The sequence below is a fragment of the Phascolarctos cinereus genome, unplaced genomic scaffold (genome assembly GCF_003287225.1).
Source record: "Phascolarctos cinereus isolate Bilbo 61053 unplaced genomic scaffold, phaCin_HiC Scaffold_4;HRSCAF=312, whole genome shotgun sequence".
Taxonomy (NCBI): domain Eukaryota; kingdom Metazoa; phylum Chordata; class Mammalia; order Diprotodontia; family Phascolarctidae; genus Phascolarctos; species Phascolarctos cinereus.
This window is the reverse complement of record NW_027555847.1, coordinates 592,703,697-592,721,708: the sequence shown is the minus strand read 5'-3', so window position 1 is coordinate 592,721,708 and position 18,012 is coordinate 592,703,697. Positions and strand designations below refer to the sequence as shown.

Sequence of the window (18,012 nt, the reverse complement as noted above, 5' to 3'; positions counted from 1 at the left end):
CAGAGGGGACAACCTCCCAGCCCCTGGGTGCATCTACAAAACTCCTGGCCAGGAACTAAATCATAACAGAACTGGGAAACGTTTAATAAAATAAATAAGAAAATATAATTGTTGTTGTTGAGTTGTTTCAGTTGTGTCCAATTCTCTGTGACCCCATTCAGGGTTTTCTTGGCAACGTTGTGGGAATGGTTTCCCATTTCCTTCTCCAGCTCATTTTACAAATGAGGGACTGAGAAAAACAGGGTCACACATCCAGTAAGTCTATAAGGCCACATCTGAGCTTAGGTCCTCCTGACTCCAAGGCTGGTGCTCTATCCACTGCATCACCTCTCCAAAATATAATACAAAAAATATAATGTTAATTTGTGGCTTTCTCATCCAATGTGTGGCTAGTAGGGGTCCATTTCTATTTGAGTTTGACACTCCTAGTTTACATGAGGGAAAAATGGGTAGGAAAAATGCAAAAGTGCCTGAGGCACAGTATGCACTTAATAAAGGCTTGCTGAATGACATAAGACAAACTTTCCCTGCTTCACAATTTTGCCTTGAGGGCAAAGGCCTTGGGTAAAAGGAGGAACTTTTATCTTAATCTTTAGATGGAAATTCTCAGGGTCCACAGCAAGTTGACAGAATAGGGACAGGAATCATGGAAGAATCAAAAAGAGTGGGAAGACTTGGATTTCATCTCTGGTTCTGTCATTTACTGGCTGTGTATTAATTCCTTGGTCTATAAAATGGGTTTAATAATATTCACCTGACCCACTTCACAGTACCATTATGAGACATAGATATATCATCTAATATAAGTGAAAGTACTTTGTGTTAAACAAGGATACTTTATTAGGGATTCCTATGCAGCAATTCTTCACAGGATCACAAAGGAGAGTGAGAACTCTTCCCAACTCTAGGGAAGAACCCAAGGTAGAAATGAAGCAAAGGTTCTCTGCTGCAGGGAAATATCCAACCCTCCAATCCCTCCAATCGAATCCCTCAAGGAAACTCTGGGGAATTATGAATTGGGGAAAAAAATGACAAGATCCTGTGACTTCTTTTCACCACTCCTCTGAACTCCACAAAGGAGACACTATTACTTTCTGATGTCCTTAGAAGCACAACTAGTTGGGACACTTTTTTCAGGACATCCCAGCATCATTCTGTAGCATTTCCAAGTAGCAAGATTAAATCATAGTATTATGAAATGTTCATGAACTTCGTGTCAATACTTATAATTAGAATGAATGTTTAAAATTTTCTCCCTTTATGGCTGTTTTAATGCCAACTTCAAGGGCCAAAGATAATGAAAGATAATAAGTGATAAGCTGGACTATAAATTCTCTGAGGGTCTTATTTATCTTTTTATCTGCCAAACATCACACATCACCCGCATCAGGCACAGAATAAACGTTTGCTGAATAAATGAATCTTCTGAATGGGCTTGCAATTTAATACTCAAATTCTGCAAGCTGGGACCTGAACATTTAACTTCCCCAAAGTCTGAAAAAAAAAAAGGATTTTCATATAAGAAAAAGTGTTCTACGATGGTTTCAATAACATATAGCTTAATTTGTAACTTGCTTATAAGTCTCTTTCAAATCCTACCTTCATATCACCAAACTTAATCGCTCCTATTAATCGTAAAAGTGGTTGCCTCACAATCCCTCTGAGCATTCCTGGACTCTGCCTCTGTATGTTTATTTCCTGCACATACTATTCTGTCACCAGAATTCTAATATAAATGAGTTGATGAATTTTCATGGCTAACCTTTTCAACTGCACACAATTTCAATGTTTCCAGACCCATGGCTTTTGTTCAGGTACTGCAGCTCTGTCCAAACTGCTACCTCAAACATTTCAGCCTGTGAAGCAGATGTACTTCTCCATGAGAACCTTGAGCAGATTCTCAGAACTGCTTCCACAGCTATTATGGATTACAGCAAACACATTGAAGGACTGGTCTGCAGCCTCTGAACAGATGTACATCAGACAGAGCTAAGCCTGCATTGTGTCAGAATCTGCTGCTTTGTAAGGGTTCTGATGGGAGCTAATTACCTTAGAAGCACTGGCCATGACTTCTGTCAGTGTTTGTAATTAAAGAAAAAGCAATGGATTTATCTTTACCTATTTTTAATTTGAGGATATTTTCCTTCCAGTTTTTTTTAAGAGACTAATGGAGTCCTATGTCTAAATGTTAATTTTTCCCAATGGTAGAAGTTAACCTTAAAACCATTCTGGAATCCCTTACCTCCTCCTCTCCGTAACAGAGACTTGGAACAGTTAACTGTGGCTTACAAAATATTTGGTACGGAGTGTCATTGGTGATTATGGTCTCATCTTCAATCTGTAGAATTTGTATACCTTGCCGAACCATCGAAGAAATGCAGAACTGGCATAGCTTTGAGAGAAATGAAAGAAAAAGAGTGGCTTGTAGACCATGATACAGTAAGTAAAGAAATCCTTTTCCTGAGCACAGCTTCTGATTGGTCATGATGGGTCATGATTACTGGACACACTCACTATTCCAGTCAGGCTTTGAGCTCAGGTGGGTTTCCAGACGTTGGTCCCACCCAGTGACTTAGATTTGTCTTTAGGGTTATCATGGAAGCTACCTTGCATAAGAGCTCATTTCTTAAAGACTTTCAAACAGGTGGATATGAGTAAATTTTCTAAACCCAAGGAACTTTTATTCTTCAACTGGCTGTCAATCCAGGGTGATTCCACACAGATGATCAAGAATCTAATCATTCCTAAGACGAGAAAACTTCCATCACATGTGTCTTCTGTTACCTGCTATTTCTGTCAAAGTCCAAAGAAACTGACCCAGACAACTTGAGAGTCTTAAGTCAAGCTGTAGGAAAAAGCCCCCAAAAACCTCTTTCCCCATGCTTTTTCCTGAAAGCTAATGAATGCTGCTGCCTTTGAGAGAATTTCTTGGTGGAATTTCTAAGGTTCATTCCCTGTCCCCTCCTGCGATTAGCTGCATCAAAGTAATATTAAATGTCAGCCTTTTAAAGCATCACAATGACATCTATCCTTTCCATTCCACTTAGTTTCAAGAATGTGTCTACCCATTTATCAGTTGGCAGGGATTGTTACCAGTGAGGAGTGCAAGCATTACTGTAAGGCTAAAGTGGGAAACATCTTCAAAAACTGATTGTCTTATATATTTTCCACTAATTCTGTATACTTTCTTCTTTTTAATGTACTTTTTAAAAGAGTGGAGCTTCTGGAGGTGGGGTGTATATGAAAGGAAATCCCTGTTTTCTCTTTTGGCTTTCAGAGGGCTTCACCAAGTGGCTTCAGCCCACCTTGGGACCACTGCATGTCTTTCCTCTTCAAACACTCCTCTTCCCAGACAAACGTCTATGTATATTTTTCAGACATCTCATTTCCCTGCCTGGGATGCACTCCTTCTTCACCTCTACCTTACAGAGGTGAAGAGGCTACCTTTCAGAAGGCTTAGCTTTCTTAACACCTCACCTCAAATAGCTGAAGCACAGAGTAAGTGAAGGGATATGATATTTGGTCAGTCTGAAAAGAAAGACTGGAACCAGCTTGTGAAGGGTGTCAAATGCCAAATGCAGCAGTTTATATTTTATCCTAAGGACAATGGAATACCAGTGAAACTTCTTCTACTAGGTAGTGACATGTTTTGACACATGTTTGAAGAATATCAATTTGGCAGCTGGGAGGAGGGTGACCTGGAGATGACAGAGACTAGATGCAGAGACATGATGAGGGCTAGGACTAGAGAGGTTGTGGGGTATATAGGTACAGAGAAAGGAGGATGACAACAAGAATTGGCAACTGACTGGGTACAGAACTTTTCGGTGTAAATCATTGCTGATAATTTGCTGCCAATTTAGAGTAATCAGATTTTTTTCCCTTTGATTGGGGTACTTCGTTAAAAAGTTGGGCCAAAATTCCCTATTAAATATTGTTTCTAGGGAAAATCAGATTAAACTCACATTGCTTTTCTTAGAAACAGAGTCTACAGTCAGTTCAAGGACTGCCTATGGTTCCTTATTAATGCTTGCAAGGAGAACAATTCTACTTCCTGCCCTAAAGAGAAGAGGCCAAATACAGTGTGTGGAGATTTTGGAATATGTCCTCCCCCCTCTTTTTTTTTCTCATACTGTAAATCAAGTGACTGCTGAGTGTTTTGAAACAGAATAGCTCCTGGACAAATTATGTGATCCAGCTTTTATTATTTATTGGTCAGGAAAAAAAACTACAAACCAGAGCTCAATGAACCCAAGAATCTAGTGTTTCCTTGCTCTAAATTAATGCCTTGAGACAAATTAGAGAAAAGAAGAGTAAACTAATGTTAAATTATATGGATATGAGTAGATATTGATATATGTATGTATATATATATATGCATACATAGATGTATAAACATGTATAATAGCTAATATTTATATGTGTGTGTGTGCGTGCATGCGCAAGTAGTGGGGGGGGGAGGGCGTAGTTTCTCTGAAGTCACATAGAATTTGATCCTACCTTCTGATGTCCTGGGAAAGCACCAAGTCTTATTTCAACACCTACACACCCTTCTTCATCCAATACCACAACTTCTCCATTGCCACCATCTTTCCATTTGGGAGATGTCAGGTTGTGGACCAATTTAATTGCCACTGATTTATGCACAGTGTTTGTATTTGCCCAATATATTCCAATTTGAAAAGCTTCCTGGAAAATTAATGATTCAATTAGAAAGGATTTTTTTTATTCTACTTTAACTGACAACAATGCATAGGAATTGCTTAGGTTTGTCTATTAATGCAGCAGTCCTTGCCTGTTTTTGCCCCCTCCCTATTCCCCAATCTGCCAGTTCTTTGACTTTCTCTACCACTAAATCACTTTGAATTTATCTTATATTTACTTCTCATAAACCCCTTGAAGGCAAGGACTGTTTCATCACCTAATGACGGGAAGGAAGTAAGTGCTTAATAAATGCTTGGATAGCTGATTAACTGAGTTGTGCTTTTCTGAAAATCCAGACTTTTATATTTCTGTGATTAAAGCTGTTTATGAGTCATAATGGTATTCAGTTATGAAAAAACCAATCCTGTTAACTCCAAAAGGTTTAAAAACTTAGAGTCTAATCTCATTTCATCCAGGAACATTTCTGATTTACATGTGCTCCATAGGCCCACTTTTAGGAGGTATCATCATTCGAAAGCTCACAGAAAGATAAGAATTCAATTACCTGAACATGTTTCTGTATTGCAGGGTGAGATGGTAGCTCTGTAGTTCTTCCTGACCCATGAACCACAAGACTTGAGCATACTTTTCACTCTATTGTGCTGCACAGCTAGAAACGTTATCATGTCTTTGAATCCCTGATAGGGCACTAATACCTCCTATGTGACTCCAAGCAAGTCACTCAACTTCTCCCGGCCTCAGTTTCCTCATCTATAAAATGAGGGGGTTGGAATAATAATAGCTAATATTTATATGCTTTCAAGTTTGAAAAACACTTTACATAATTATCCCACTAGATCCTCACAACAACCTGTGAGGCAGTTACTAATATTACATCCATTTTACAGCTAGTAAGTGTCAAGTGTTTGGTCCAAGGCTGGCGCCACACAGCTGCCCCTGAAAGATTGTCTTAAGGAAAAAAAAGAGTCCACTAGGAGTATGTGTGTTGGAGATGGGGGCAGGGAAGAGGGAAATAGGAGAGACAGTGATAGTCAGCATCTGTTAGGTTTTTTTGATAGCACATGACAAACATTCCAGGTAGACCTGTTGCTTATGCTTGCCAACTACTGTACATGCTGTGGTAATGACAAGTAGATTTTGGAATCAGCACAAGTTATCACAGTTTAAATCAGCTCAAGTGCCAAATGTAGATATCAAGAAAGTTTACTGATATCAGCATTGTCATCTTTGAGTACCAAAATATATTTCATCTTCTACAGTTATATATCAGAAGACTGAATGTTACTTTTTACAAATAATCTCATGGGCAAGAATGTGGGCAGCATACCACAATAAATGCTGGCTGGTGAGAGAAAACAATTTGTTTTAGCTTGAAAAGAGTGGGTACCTGAAAATTAGGAGGGATGATGATTTTGCCAGCTGGAACCTGCAGAACGATCTTCTCTCCTTCAAAAAGCCACAGGTCCCACTTAGACTGATTGATAAGTAAGGCCCAGGGCAGGAGTTCTATCAGCAGCGTGTTAACATACGGCTTCCAGACAGACAGCTTCACCCGCATTGGGCTGTCCCACTGATTCAGCTGTTCATTACTGCTCCACACGCCACATCCAAGAGATAGAATGGAATAAGCTCAGTATTACTAAAATAGGCTTAATGATTTCAGACACAGAACATTTTTGTCTAATACCTCTTCACACCAAATATTCCTACCGCAAACTTGCTGACCGAAGGAAACAGTAATTGTTGCATATCATGAACTTGTCTTTTGCAGAGAATCTAGGCTTTCAGTTAAGCATCCAAAAACTTACTTATAAGAGGATGAAATCTCAAAATTTGATGAATGAATGAAAAAGACTTTTATTTACCTTTACTATAACAACAAACTTTGTAAATAAATAAAATGTCAACTGTCTCCTAAGTGGTGATATACTATTTGTGATGAGAGACAGCTGGAGAACATTACCTGTCAGTATCCTTTTTATTATAGGGCCACACAGGCTGGGGAGAGTTCTCTGGGCCATAGAACTCTGCGAGAATCTGATTCACTGGGCCTTCGGGGTGAGTCTTAGTAGCTATCTGTTTGATGAGTGCTGTTGAGATAGGGACAGCACAGTCTGAAGGATCCTCCTCTTCCCTGTGAAAATGGAAAGAGAAAATAAGAATAACTATATGATTCCTCTAAAATTCGATAGTTTATCAAGATATTACAATTACAAATTTACTTCGGAACAAAAATAATAATGATGACAACTTAATAGAAAGCACTGAAGTTACAAAGTAACTGCACAGTTAATTCTCAAACCCCAAAGGTAGAATGTACAAGGATTACTGTCTACAGATAAGGAAATTGAGGATTGAGGAGGGGAAATGTGTTACTCAGACTCACAGCTAGGAAGTGGCAAAGTGGGATTTGAACTCAGATTTTCTGACACCAAGCTCAGTGCTCTTTCTCATCTGCTCTGCTAATTTTTGTTTGGTCTGGTAATGAGTCAACTCCTGATCATTCTGGGACTGATTATACCGGTTGTGTATTATCTGATCGCTTGGGTTATTTCCCTCCTCCTCTGCCCCATTCTCTGTTCGTCCACTAGAGAATTCTGGTTTAGTTGTGAATTTCACTTAATCCAAACTACCTGTCTGCTCTGTTTCTACGAGAAAATGATTTGTTTGGCTAGATTTTCATCTGAAAGATGGAAGAGTAATCAGGCAGATGGGCCAGAGAACTTTTAAGATAGCATTCCGATGAACAACAAGGCATTTTAACAGTGAGTTTTACATAATTCTTTTCCTATTTGGATAGAGAAGGCAATTTTCTACTGAGTTCATTTAGGAAGACACAGATACATTTCCAGTACCTTGCTTGAAATGTTAGGTGATGCACAAGATCGGGTTCTATGTTTTGCAGTGATTTCTCTTGCCCCTGTCCTGGAATGATTTGTGTTTCACTCAGTCCCAGACTCCTTTTCTCCAAATGTATGATAATGGGGTCTGGAAGATGACTCCTCATGATAAAAAGTGGGCTGAACACAATCTATAAAAAGGAAAGGACAGAACAACTTTCATATTTGCTTTGTTGCAGTATTCCAGCTGCTTGATGCTGAAACACACTTGCAATAAATCTCGACTCTGGGTCACTCTGCCCTTAATTTATTTCGGAACGTGAAAGGTCAGAGCCATATACAGTTCTGAGGATGGAGAAAGCACTCACCATTCGTTGCTCCACTTGAGAATTGGGTTCTAAAGTCAGAACTGTACACCAAACATAGATAATAGAACTGTTTGAAGATGGCACCTGTATATACAAAGACAGAGAGGTCCCAGTAAGGACAATTTTTCTAACCATGAAGCTAAATGTTTCACTAGTTAAAAAGGAAGCCATGGAGATAAAATGTAAGCTAGATAGAATTTAAAAACCCACAACACAAACAGAAAAAAAAACAATTTAAAGTCACAGAAAAACCAAACATTTCTTTGTATCAGATATAAAAGTAAATCCATCGACCCAGGCAGAACCTGGAAGGTTTCCTCATCTCATGGGATACAGCCCATCCATTTTCAAAGGGAGGAAGAGAGGGAGGTCTAGGAGGATAGAGTGACATAACAGTGAATGAGTGATGGAGACTGAAACAGAGGGGCATGCGTGTGCCAGGGAAGGAAACACAGAAGTGCTAGCCTGGAGAATACCTCAAGTGAGGCTGGTGACTGGCACTCTGCATTCACCTCTACTACTTTAGTGACAAAAGATACAAAGAAATATGAATGACTTACTTTCCCTTACAATTTTCTCAATAAAACAAATATGCTGAAGAGCAAGGGAATCTACAAGAAGGTCTCATTCTAACAAAATTCTCCATCCCCAAATGCCTTTGCTCTCCTACCTGGATAACAAGGTGTACTCAGTGGGTTTGTCTTCTAAGCACACATCTCGTGACCAGGCTTCGTCTCCTTCAGCCTTCACACACAGCTCTGTGAGTTCATGATTTTCTAGAACATAGGATGGTAATTTGTGTTTGCCTCTTAGGATGTCCAAATGTTCCCTGACCACAGCCTGTCCGTCAGGCCCCATCACATGCTGCGCCACTTTGAGTTCAATGTTCTGGTCTAAGTAGCTGCTGATGATCTGTTTCCCAGATGATAATCTATGAAGCACAAAACCAGGTACCATCATTTATAAAAGATAGTGTACAGATGCTGGTTATTTACATAGACAAGGTTCTCTAATGAAAAACCTCATTAATTCAGATTTCATTAGTAAGAAAGTTGTGAGAATTTGGACAGGATTAACGGTTTCATTTTACATAGACTCATTCATTGAGCTGACTATAGTCTAACCCTCTGTACCTTTGCTCTGTATTAAGCAGAATTACTAAATAAATTAGTAGGATAAATATGAAAACAAAGGTCATATTTAACCTATAAAAAACAAACTGCTTCCAAGCATTTCAGAAGTAGCCATTTATAAATACATACTCATTACAATTTTACAAATGACAAAGAAGTCCAAAGGAATTTTTAATTTGCTTAATAGAGGTCATTACATATTTTGGAAAGAAATAAAAACCATTTTTTCCCTTAAAAGGTAATCTACACCTTGATCTATCTGCTAATTCAGACTTTTTCTTAATTCTTTTCCCCAATTAATCTGAATTACTGAGGCTTAGCATTATTGTTTGTATAATATAAATATTCCTTAAAAAAACCTAACCAAAATTACGCAAATTGTGTAGCGTTTTAAACCTATTCACTATCAGTACTTTGAAAAGAGCCCTAGATCTAGAATCAGAAACCTAGGTTCAAATTCTGGCTCTGCTACTTATTTCCTGTGTGACCTTGGGCAAGTCATTTCTCTCTGACTCAATTTCTTCATCCATAAAATGAGGACATTGGAATAGATGACCTCTAAGATTCTTACTAGCTCTAAGTCTAAAATATGATATAACATCATAAAGAAAACTTGTATTAGCAAATGATCTTCAACAATGTGAACATTCACCTTCTAATTTTGTTTGGGAAGCTTGTTATTTCCATAAACACACATATAATATATCATACATTGTGTGTATGTATTTATAATGATAGACACATCTATATAATCCGATTAACCGCCATTCTTTGCTCCCTCCCCCTCTTCAATTTTAACACTGTCTTTCAGACAATTTCCAATATAAATCTAAAGGGTGGGAAGCAAGAGTGAGTGGTGAACAAGTAATAACCAGAATATCTGAAGACGCTTTCATAGTAATATGCAGAGGCACCAGATACACTGTGGAGTGCTAGATTAGGGGGTAAATTCTTCTTCTGTGTAGGCTAAACACTCTAGTGCTGTGTAGATTTTGAAGAAAGTTACATAAAAGTAATGGCTAAAATAAATTTCAGAAAGTTCAGCGACATGCCTAGGACCTGGCAGCTCATACATAGTGCTATTGCTTCAGAAACCTTGGGCCCCATGAGATTAAGAACAGAATTTTGCTGTCTCTCTCAGCAACCATGGAATATCTGTAACCATCTGGGAATCACTTTATTTAAAGACAAAAATCCCCATTTGTGGCTTTTTATAGCTTCATTTTTAACTAAAAAAGCCTGTCAGGCTGGTTTTCAAATTTGATAAAAAGAAAACCTTTAAAACTGGCCTTGGAGACTTGGCTACTTAGAAGAAGAAAATCCAAAATGGTTGCCTCCATCTTGATGGTGGTATTTCATGTCTCCTACAGTGCAGGGTTCAGTGGGAGGCAAGAGTCTGCTTTTCTTCAAAGTGGCAATATTCACCAAGCTTTCATTTCACAAATTGTGGACAGAATTTTAGGATTATTTCATCAGTTGAAGACAGATACTTAAGCTTTTCTTTAAATATAGTGTTTCTACTTAATATATATTTCTAGGTTTTGTTCTAATCCCCTCCCTTTCCCCCCACAGTCTCACAGAGATGTGTATTGAAGATTTCTACATATGATTTTTCTTAACAGGTTTTGAAACTCTTATAAGATCAGAGCCAAGAAGATATTGAAGAACAGCTCCTGAACCTCATACGCAATGGAAGAGTCTATCTTTAAAATGATTAAAAAAGCATGGATATATACACACATTGATATTTTCAGAGTAAGTAAAAGTTGACTCCTTGAAGAGATGCAAAACTACTCTCTGTACGCATTGACCATGTGTGGTTATGTGAACTTGGAGCTTTTTATGGAGTAAAAAGGCACTGAAATTTGATGTTCACATTGTTGTCATTTGAAGATGACAGCTGATGAGTCTGTGTGTGTGTGTGTGTGTGTGTGTGTGTGTGTAGGCAGGGCCAAAGACAGCTCTATGATCGGCAGTGTTTTCCACACTACATGTATGGATTGTGCTTTGGTTTGATGTTACAGATGTGGTTTGTTGGGCTTTTCATTGTTTGCAGTTCCACCTCTGGCTTTGCTCAAAGTGAACCACCTTCTGACTGCTTCATTTTTGGCTGCCTTGCCCACTGCTGCTGTTTCCCAGCATTCCACAGAATTGCTGTGTTTAGAAACTGGTTCTATTATACAGCCCTGTTACTGTGCTGTTGACAAGAAATTCTGAAACTTAAAGCACAAGTCTGTGGGTGTGTGCGCGCACACGTGTGAGTTTGTTCTATGAGGGTGGGGGTAGAAAATGTGCTTAAGAAACTAGGCAAGAATTCAGTTCCTTCTTACTTCCTGTGTAAGAAAAGACCTAGGAGTGTATATATAAACATATGAGCTCAGTCACATTTACACATTTAGATATGTAAAGATACAACTACTCTGGGAGACTGCAGTGCTCATTAATGCCTTGGTACTTCCTTTCAAAGGTAAGTGTGATAGGAGTGCTGCTAACATTTCACTAAAGTCGCCAAAAAAAGGTCCTTTCCCGGTTGGTTGATTTCTTTTTACCTTCTGAAAGCACATTCATTATACAGAGGCGGATAGAGCAGGTCAAAGGCAAGAGTAAAGAAAAGGGTGAGGTAGTTCCCATAGGGAAGTATTACTAATACTTAGCACTGCAAATAAAATTTGGAAAAAACTTGGAGTGTTTTTGAACTGGCACCAGATGCCTTTACAATATATGGATTTGTCACTAGGAGAGAAGGTGACTTAAAGTATCTACATAGATGGGGATAAGGAAGTTCAAATTTTTTTTTTTAAATCCCAAGGCTTGAAAGTTCTTTTGCTTGGTTCTGTTTCAAGTCAATATTTATATTAAAATTTTTTAAAGCATATAATTTAAACCAAGAAACTGAGGCAATCTGGAGGGAGCAAATATACATTCAGTTATTTTAAAAAGTAAGCATAGCAGAGATTTAAAAAAACACATTCTTTATATAACCAACTACATTTGACTTCTGCCATATTATCATTTAGTATATAACATTTGCATTGAGGAACCTCAACATAAATTAAAATGTCACTGAAATTTATTCTCTTCCTAGAAACTACATAATTTCTCTCCAGAAAGGAGAATATACTCTTGTATTCCCACAAAATACAACTGGCCACAATCATGTCTTGGAGAGAGTTCTCATGGCGAGGATGAGCTCTAATAATCACTTCCACATAAATGGGTCCAGCCACTTAACTGACTGGTGAGGGTTTCTTAATGTACAATATATATATATATGCACATATACATGTATATACATGTACACATACACGTATGTGCACTTACGTAATTTAAAAAATATACACATCTATGTATGTAAATAATATATATGTAACTTGTCAATATGTATATAATTTAATACAAACACATACAGTAGACACTAATACTTCTATGATCTGTGACCTGATACTATTTTTTACATTTTCATATATACATATATTTTTGAAGGTTTGCAAAACATTTTCTCCAAAACAACTGTATGAGGTTACAGATTGTAAAAGTATTAGTATTCACACTTCATAGGTGAAGAGGTATACAGAAGTGGGTTGATTAGGACATCCATTTGATGAAATCAAAGAAGATAAGCAGCAGGTATCAGAACGTGAGGTGTTAAGGTTTTAAATCAGGGGTGCTTAACCTTCCTGTGTCATGGACCCCTCTGACAGTCTAGTGAAGCCTATGGTCCCCTTCTTAAAAGAATATTTTTAACTGCATAAAGTAAAAGACATAGGATTACAAAGGAAGACAACTGCATCGAAATAGTTTTCAAAATATTTAAAAAGCTAACTTCAGAGGCCCCAGGTTAAAAACTTCTATCTTAAATGAAGTGTAAAGAAGTTGTTACTTTTTTTTTTATTTCTTTTTGAGGCATAAAGAAACTCTCTGATCAAAACTGATAGAATTGCTTGGCTGCTAGCCACTGGCTAGCCAAGGATCAGCAATGCATGTAGTGGCCCTAAAGAGTTAGGTCACAGTAGAGGGAAGGAACAGCTGAAGAATATGCCCTTTGGCACAGAGAAGAAAGAACCCAGCCCTTGAGAAGGAATCATTCTTCGTCTTTGTCTTGTGTGAGAAATTTCTCTCTTCCCCCTCAGCCCTGACATCTTACAGTGGACCTACTTGTCTAGCAGGAAACACTGAACCCAGCAGGGAGCTGCTCCAGCAGCTGAGGCTGGAGACAATTCTTAGGAGTGTGAAATTTGATGGTTGAGAAAAGAGGAAACCCTGGTTATTCAGAATTGAACTATGGAAGAGGACAGGCCCAGGGAATGGAGCTAAGAGACTTGGAGAGTCTTGCTTGCAGAGATGCTATATACCTACAGGCAACAGTATGAGAAGGGAAAGGACTCTGAAGCTCTGTGGTGCTGGAGCTGTGAGTTACCTGGACTGTGTGTGTTCCATACAAGTGTTCTTCTAGAAGTATATTCTGTCTCTATGTTCACCTTTTCCACTGGTGCTGTGTACTTTTATGGAAGGATGTGCTCCAGGTTTACGTGCTAAGGAGAATGTTTTGCTTTGACCTAACAATCTAGCTGATTATTAAAGATAAGCACAATAATGGGGGCTCATATGCCATAGTTTTGGGAGTGCAGATCCACAGAACAGCTACTTTTCTCTCCTCAACTTGCAAGTGTGAATGTGAGGGCATCCTAGGGAGAGGTCTCTGAGAGATTGTGACTAGCTCATAGTCACATAAGTTGCAAGTTTATGAAGCAGTATTTGAACCCAGGTCTCTTGAGTCAAAGTCTGGCACAGTATTGACATGACTAGATCTGTGCATAAGAAAAATGAAAATTGTATCAGTAGGGAGCAAGATTGTAGGCTTGGAGACAAATACTAGTTAGAGGAGACTCCTACAATAATCTATGAGAGACCTTATTAGGGCTTGGATTAGGGTGATAGCAACAGGAAAGAAAAAGAGCCAAAGACTATTTGTAGATGAGGCTTCAAATACAGGTACTCAGGTAAATAGTGGTGTCATTGATGGCAATATGAAAGACGGGAGGAGCAACCAATTTGAGAGAAAATAGAATGAAAATAGAATGAGGAGTTCAGTTTTAGACATGCTGAATATTTGGTGACACATGTCAAGTGCTCTGCCACTAACGAGATGACCTGAGACAAGTAACAATCTTTTTTTTCTTTGTTACTTTTTTTTTTATTAATAAGCACTTACTTTTTTCTCCCTTCCATCACCACCCCCATTGGAAAAACAAAAACAAAAAACCAAACCAAATCTGGATAGTCAAATAAAACAAACTTCTGCAACAGTCATACCCAAAATTTTATGCCTCATTCTGCATCTGTTAGGGTAGGTAGCTGCTCTGTCCTCAGTCCCCTGGAATTCTCATTAGTCATAAGGTATGTGGCTTGACAATGTTGTTATTATGCAAATTGTTCTCCTGGGTCTGTCCACTGCACTCTGCATCATTTCATAAAAGTCTTCCCAGGTTTCTATGAAATTGTCTCTTTCATCATTTCAGTAGCAATCTTTTTGACCCTCAGTTCGCTTATCAGTAAGGTGAGAGTGGAGTGGACTGCAGAGATGTTTTTCATCACTAAAATCAACTGACTCACAGCGCTGTCACTAGAGGGTAATAATTATGGGAGGCGGGTGGCCAACCTTAAATCCCACTACAGTGAAAACTGGTTGAAGGAACTAGGAATATTTAGCTTAGAGTAAAGAAGACACAGGGGGCCACAACAGCTGTCTTAAAGTTATCTGAAGGACATTTATGTGGAAGGGGATTAGGTTTGTTTTCCTGGTCCTCGTTTGCAGAAGAGGAACAATAGGTAGAAAAGTACAAAAGGAAAAAATGTAGGTTCGGTGTAAGAAAAAAATTCAAAACAATTAGAGATATTCCAAGTGGAACAAACCACCTCTGGAAGTAGTAGGAGCCCTGGGGAAGGATGTAAAGTTGATTAAAAAAAAATCAGATTCTTAGACAGGAGAGCCTTTGAGATTCCTTCTAACTCTGATATTTGGTGATTCTGAACTTGAAGACTTTACTCCAACAATGCTGGTTCACTCACCTTTCTCCAAACAGTATTTGTGCATTCCGGTAATCACTCAATTCTGTCCCTGGAATGATCTAATTTCTTTGTCTGTCCACATCCTATCCATCTTTCAGTACCTAGTGTGGCAGACTGGAAAACACACTGGATTTGGAATGGGAAGGACCCAGATTGAAGCCCAATTTCTCTGCCTTAGTAGTTTGTAACTTTAGGCAAAACACTGAAACTTCTCTGAGCCTCCAGGTCCTCATGTGATGTATAAAATAAGGATAATAATATTTTTACTACCTAGTTCACAGAGTTGTGAGCATCAAATGTTAACCAAAGTGTTAAGTAAATGTTATTTTTGCTGTTGCCAGGAATACCCAAGTTACATCATAAGGTAATGAGTTCTCTCTGACTTGAGGGGTTCAGTAGGATGCTGGATGACCACATGCCAAATATTCTGAGGAAAAGATTACTGTGTGAATGGGAGGTGGGCTGGGCTAAGTGACCTCAGGGTCATTCTGATTCTGTAAGTCTGTGATTTACTAAAGAGAGACTCCTCTAAGAAGCCTTCCCTGACCTTTCCAACAGTGATCACTTCCTTAGAATTCAATCAATTCAATTCAACAAGTATTTATCAAGTATCTTCTTTATGCAAGGTGCCATGCTAGTTACAAGACATACAAAACCAAAACCATTCGCTGCCTTCAAGGAGCAACATTCTACTGGAGAGTTTCACAATCTACATATAAAAGTAAACACAAATCTGACATGAAAATTTCATGCAGGGGAAGGTGGCACCTGGCTGAGCCTTGAAGGAAGCACAGAAATAAGGACAGGAGAGAGCATGTTAAGCTCAGTCCAGGCTATCAGCCTTGGAGAGTAGGCCAGGTTAGTGTTCAGTAGAAAGCACATTAAATCTGGCATCAGAGGGTCTGGGTTCAAATTCTCACTCTGTCACTTACCATCTGCATGACCTTGGGAAAATCATTTAACTCCTCTAGGCTTTAGTTTTCTCATCTAGAAAACAGAAAGTCCTGGACTGGCCAGTTCTCAATCTACGATCCCACGTACTTCAATGAGTTTTTTAAAAATGTCACTGATAGCACTTCAGGAGAGACTACGTCCTATTCTTTATGTCTTCATTATTACCTATCAGATGCTCATTTAAAGAGTCTGACAGTTCTTCTCTGAGGCTCTCCTCCGTCCTTTTGCAGAGGGTAGACATGAAGTTCTGCTCTCTGAAGATCAGGTGTGAACCACACATGGAAAATGCATCCATTGTATTGCTCATCTTACTAGTTTTTTCCTGCTTAACCACTGGCATATGGCAATGGAAAAACCATCACTTAGCTATAAGATATATTCCCCTTTATTTCCAGAGATGGCGTGTTGGTCATCATGCTCCTCACTCTCCCCAGCTCTGACTGTACTGTTACAATAGGGATACAGACATACACATTAAAGCTCTTATGGCAAATAAAGTTATGGGCAAGTCCTGAAGCCAGTTTTCAGATTTTAATACTTCCTATCTTTTCCTTTACGCTCTTGTCATATGCTCAACGCTTGAAAAATATCTTTTAAAAAACCACATTTTCACATCTTTAGAACACAAAAAAGTGTCAGATAGTCCCCCCCCTTTGCACTCAAAGAATTAAAAAAATGGCCAAAAGGAAGTTTTATAAAATAAATAAAATATGTGCTGAGAGCAGAGGCTTTAAATGCCAAGAGTTAGACTGGAATGGATTTTTACTACAGTTAACATTAACTCCTGGAAAAGAAAATGGCTGCTGTAGACCTGTACCTCTATATCACCTTCAATGAGGACCAGGAGATTTTCCTGGAGATTGATTTTTTTCAGTTTACCACATCCAGCTCTTGGTTATCCAGCTTCCCTAGAGCCCCTTGTTTTCCTCTCCCCAAACAGGCCTTTTGGCCACTTCACAGCTCATTCACACCTCTACTAGAAGGTGGGTGGTGACAGAAGGTAGAGGTGAAACTCCTATCACTAAGTCTGGCTGCTTGTTAGCAACTCTGGAAAAAAAGAGGTGGGGATAAGGCTGAAGCCATTATTATCATGATCATCAAGAAGCAGTTAAGTGCCAAAGTTCTCTGCAGGGACTTAGGAGAACCCCAGGAAAGCAAGGCTTCCACGTGCTCTATCTGTTCTGGGTTTCCTCTGAAGCACAACACAGGCTTGGGAGGGAGTGGTGTTAGGGAAACAGGGGCACCTACCTGTTTTTGTACTCCACTGAGGTGCTGAACCTTGATGATGAGGGAGGCAGTTCGGCCCTTGTACTGGATTGTTCTGATAAAAGACCCAGCACTGTCCACACTGAACGGCTCTGACCAGCGCCAGTTCCCCCAACCTTCGATACAGATGTGTAACAGCTGGAGAGAAAAAAACAGTAATCGTCTTAATGCCAAGCTGCCAACAAAAATCCAGTACTGAACTGAAAGTCTCATTGCTGGGAAACCTTCCTATTGGTAATATTTAGCATCTGTTTCCTTTCTAACCTGTATTATTCATCCACTTTCAGCTTATTCAACCATATTAAGAATAGCAAATACACTACATAGAACCAATGTGGTTTTCCAGATCTCATTTTAAAACTTGTAAATAATTGTGCTATCAAATTGTAAAGGGTCTGTGAGCTTTTGAGAAAAGGCTATTTCATTAATCCAGAGGGCAGGAAGGCTGAATTGTGAGATCAAAGGATTTTGGTCTTGGCCCACAGTGCAGTCTTCTAATAGCTAGAACGTAATTAAAGCTAAATTTAGTATCTAGTTATTTTTTACCTCAACCTGCCATTTTCTCTTATTTTTCCCTCAGGGTAGACAAGTAATTTGGGGACATAGCTCATTTATCTATAAGAGTATGGAATGTGCCAAACTGGAAATTTTGCATGCTTCTCAAGCAAATGAGAAGAAAATGACTTTGCTGTCTTTTTTTTTTAATATAGTTTGTAG

The 18,012-nt window shown here is 38.8% G+C and overlaps 1 protein-coding gene across 1 annotated transcript in view; it reads right to left on the bottom strand.

Moving 5' to 3' along the window:
- Positions 1-18,012, bottom strand: part of VPS13B (vacuolar protein sorting 13 homolog B) — a 1,028,583-nt gene that overhangs the window by 58,509 nt on the left and 952,062 nt on the right. The window contains exons 44-52 of the mRNA XM_020969189.2: positions 17,278-17,433; positions 16,643-16,644; positions 8,558-8,804; positions 7,874-7,972; positions 7,521-7,696; positions 6,629-6,799; positions 6,053-6,254; positions 4,501-4,689; positions 2,243-2,392 (exon numbers count right to left, since the gene is read on the bottom strand). Coding sequence (XP_020824848.1) covers positions 2,243-2,392; positions 4,501-4,689; positions 6,053-6,254; positions 6,629-6,799; positions 7,521-7,696; positions 7,874-7,972; positions 8,558-8,804; positions 16,643-16,644; positions 17,278-17,433 — 1,392 coding nt within the window. The remainder of the gene's footprint in view (positions 1-2,242; positions 2,393-4,500; positions 4,690-6,052; positions 6,255-6,628; positions 6,800-7,520; positions 7,697-7,873; positions 7,973-8,557; positions 8,805-16,642; positions 16,645-17,277; positions 17,434-18,012) is intronic.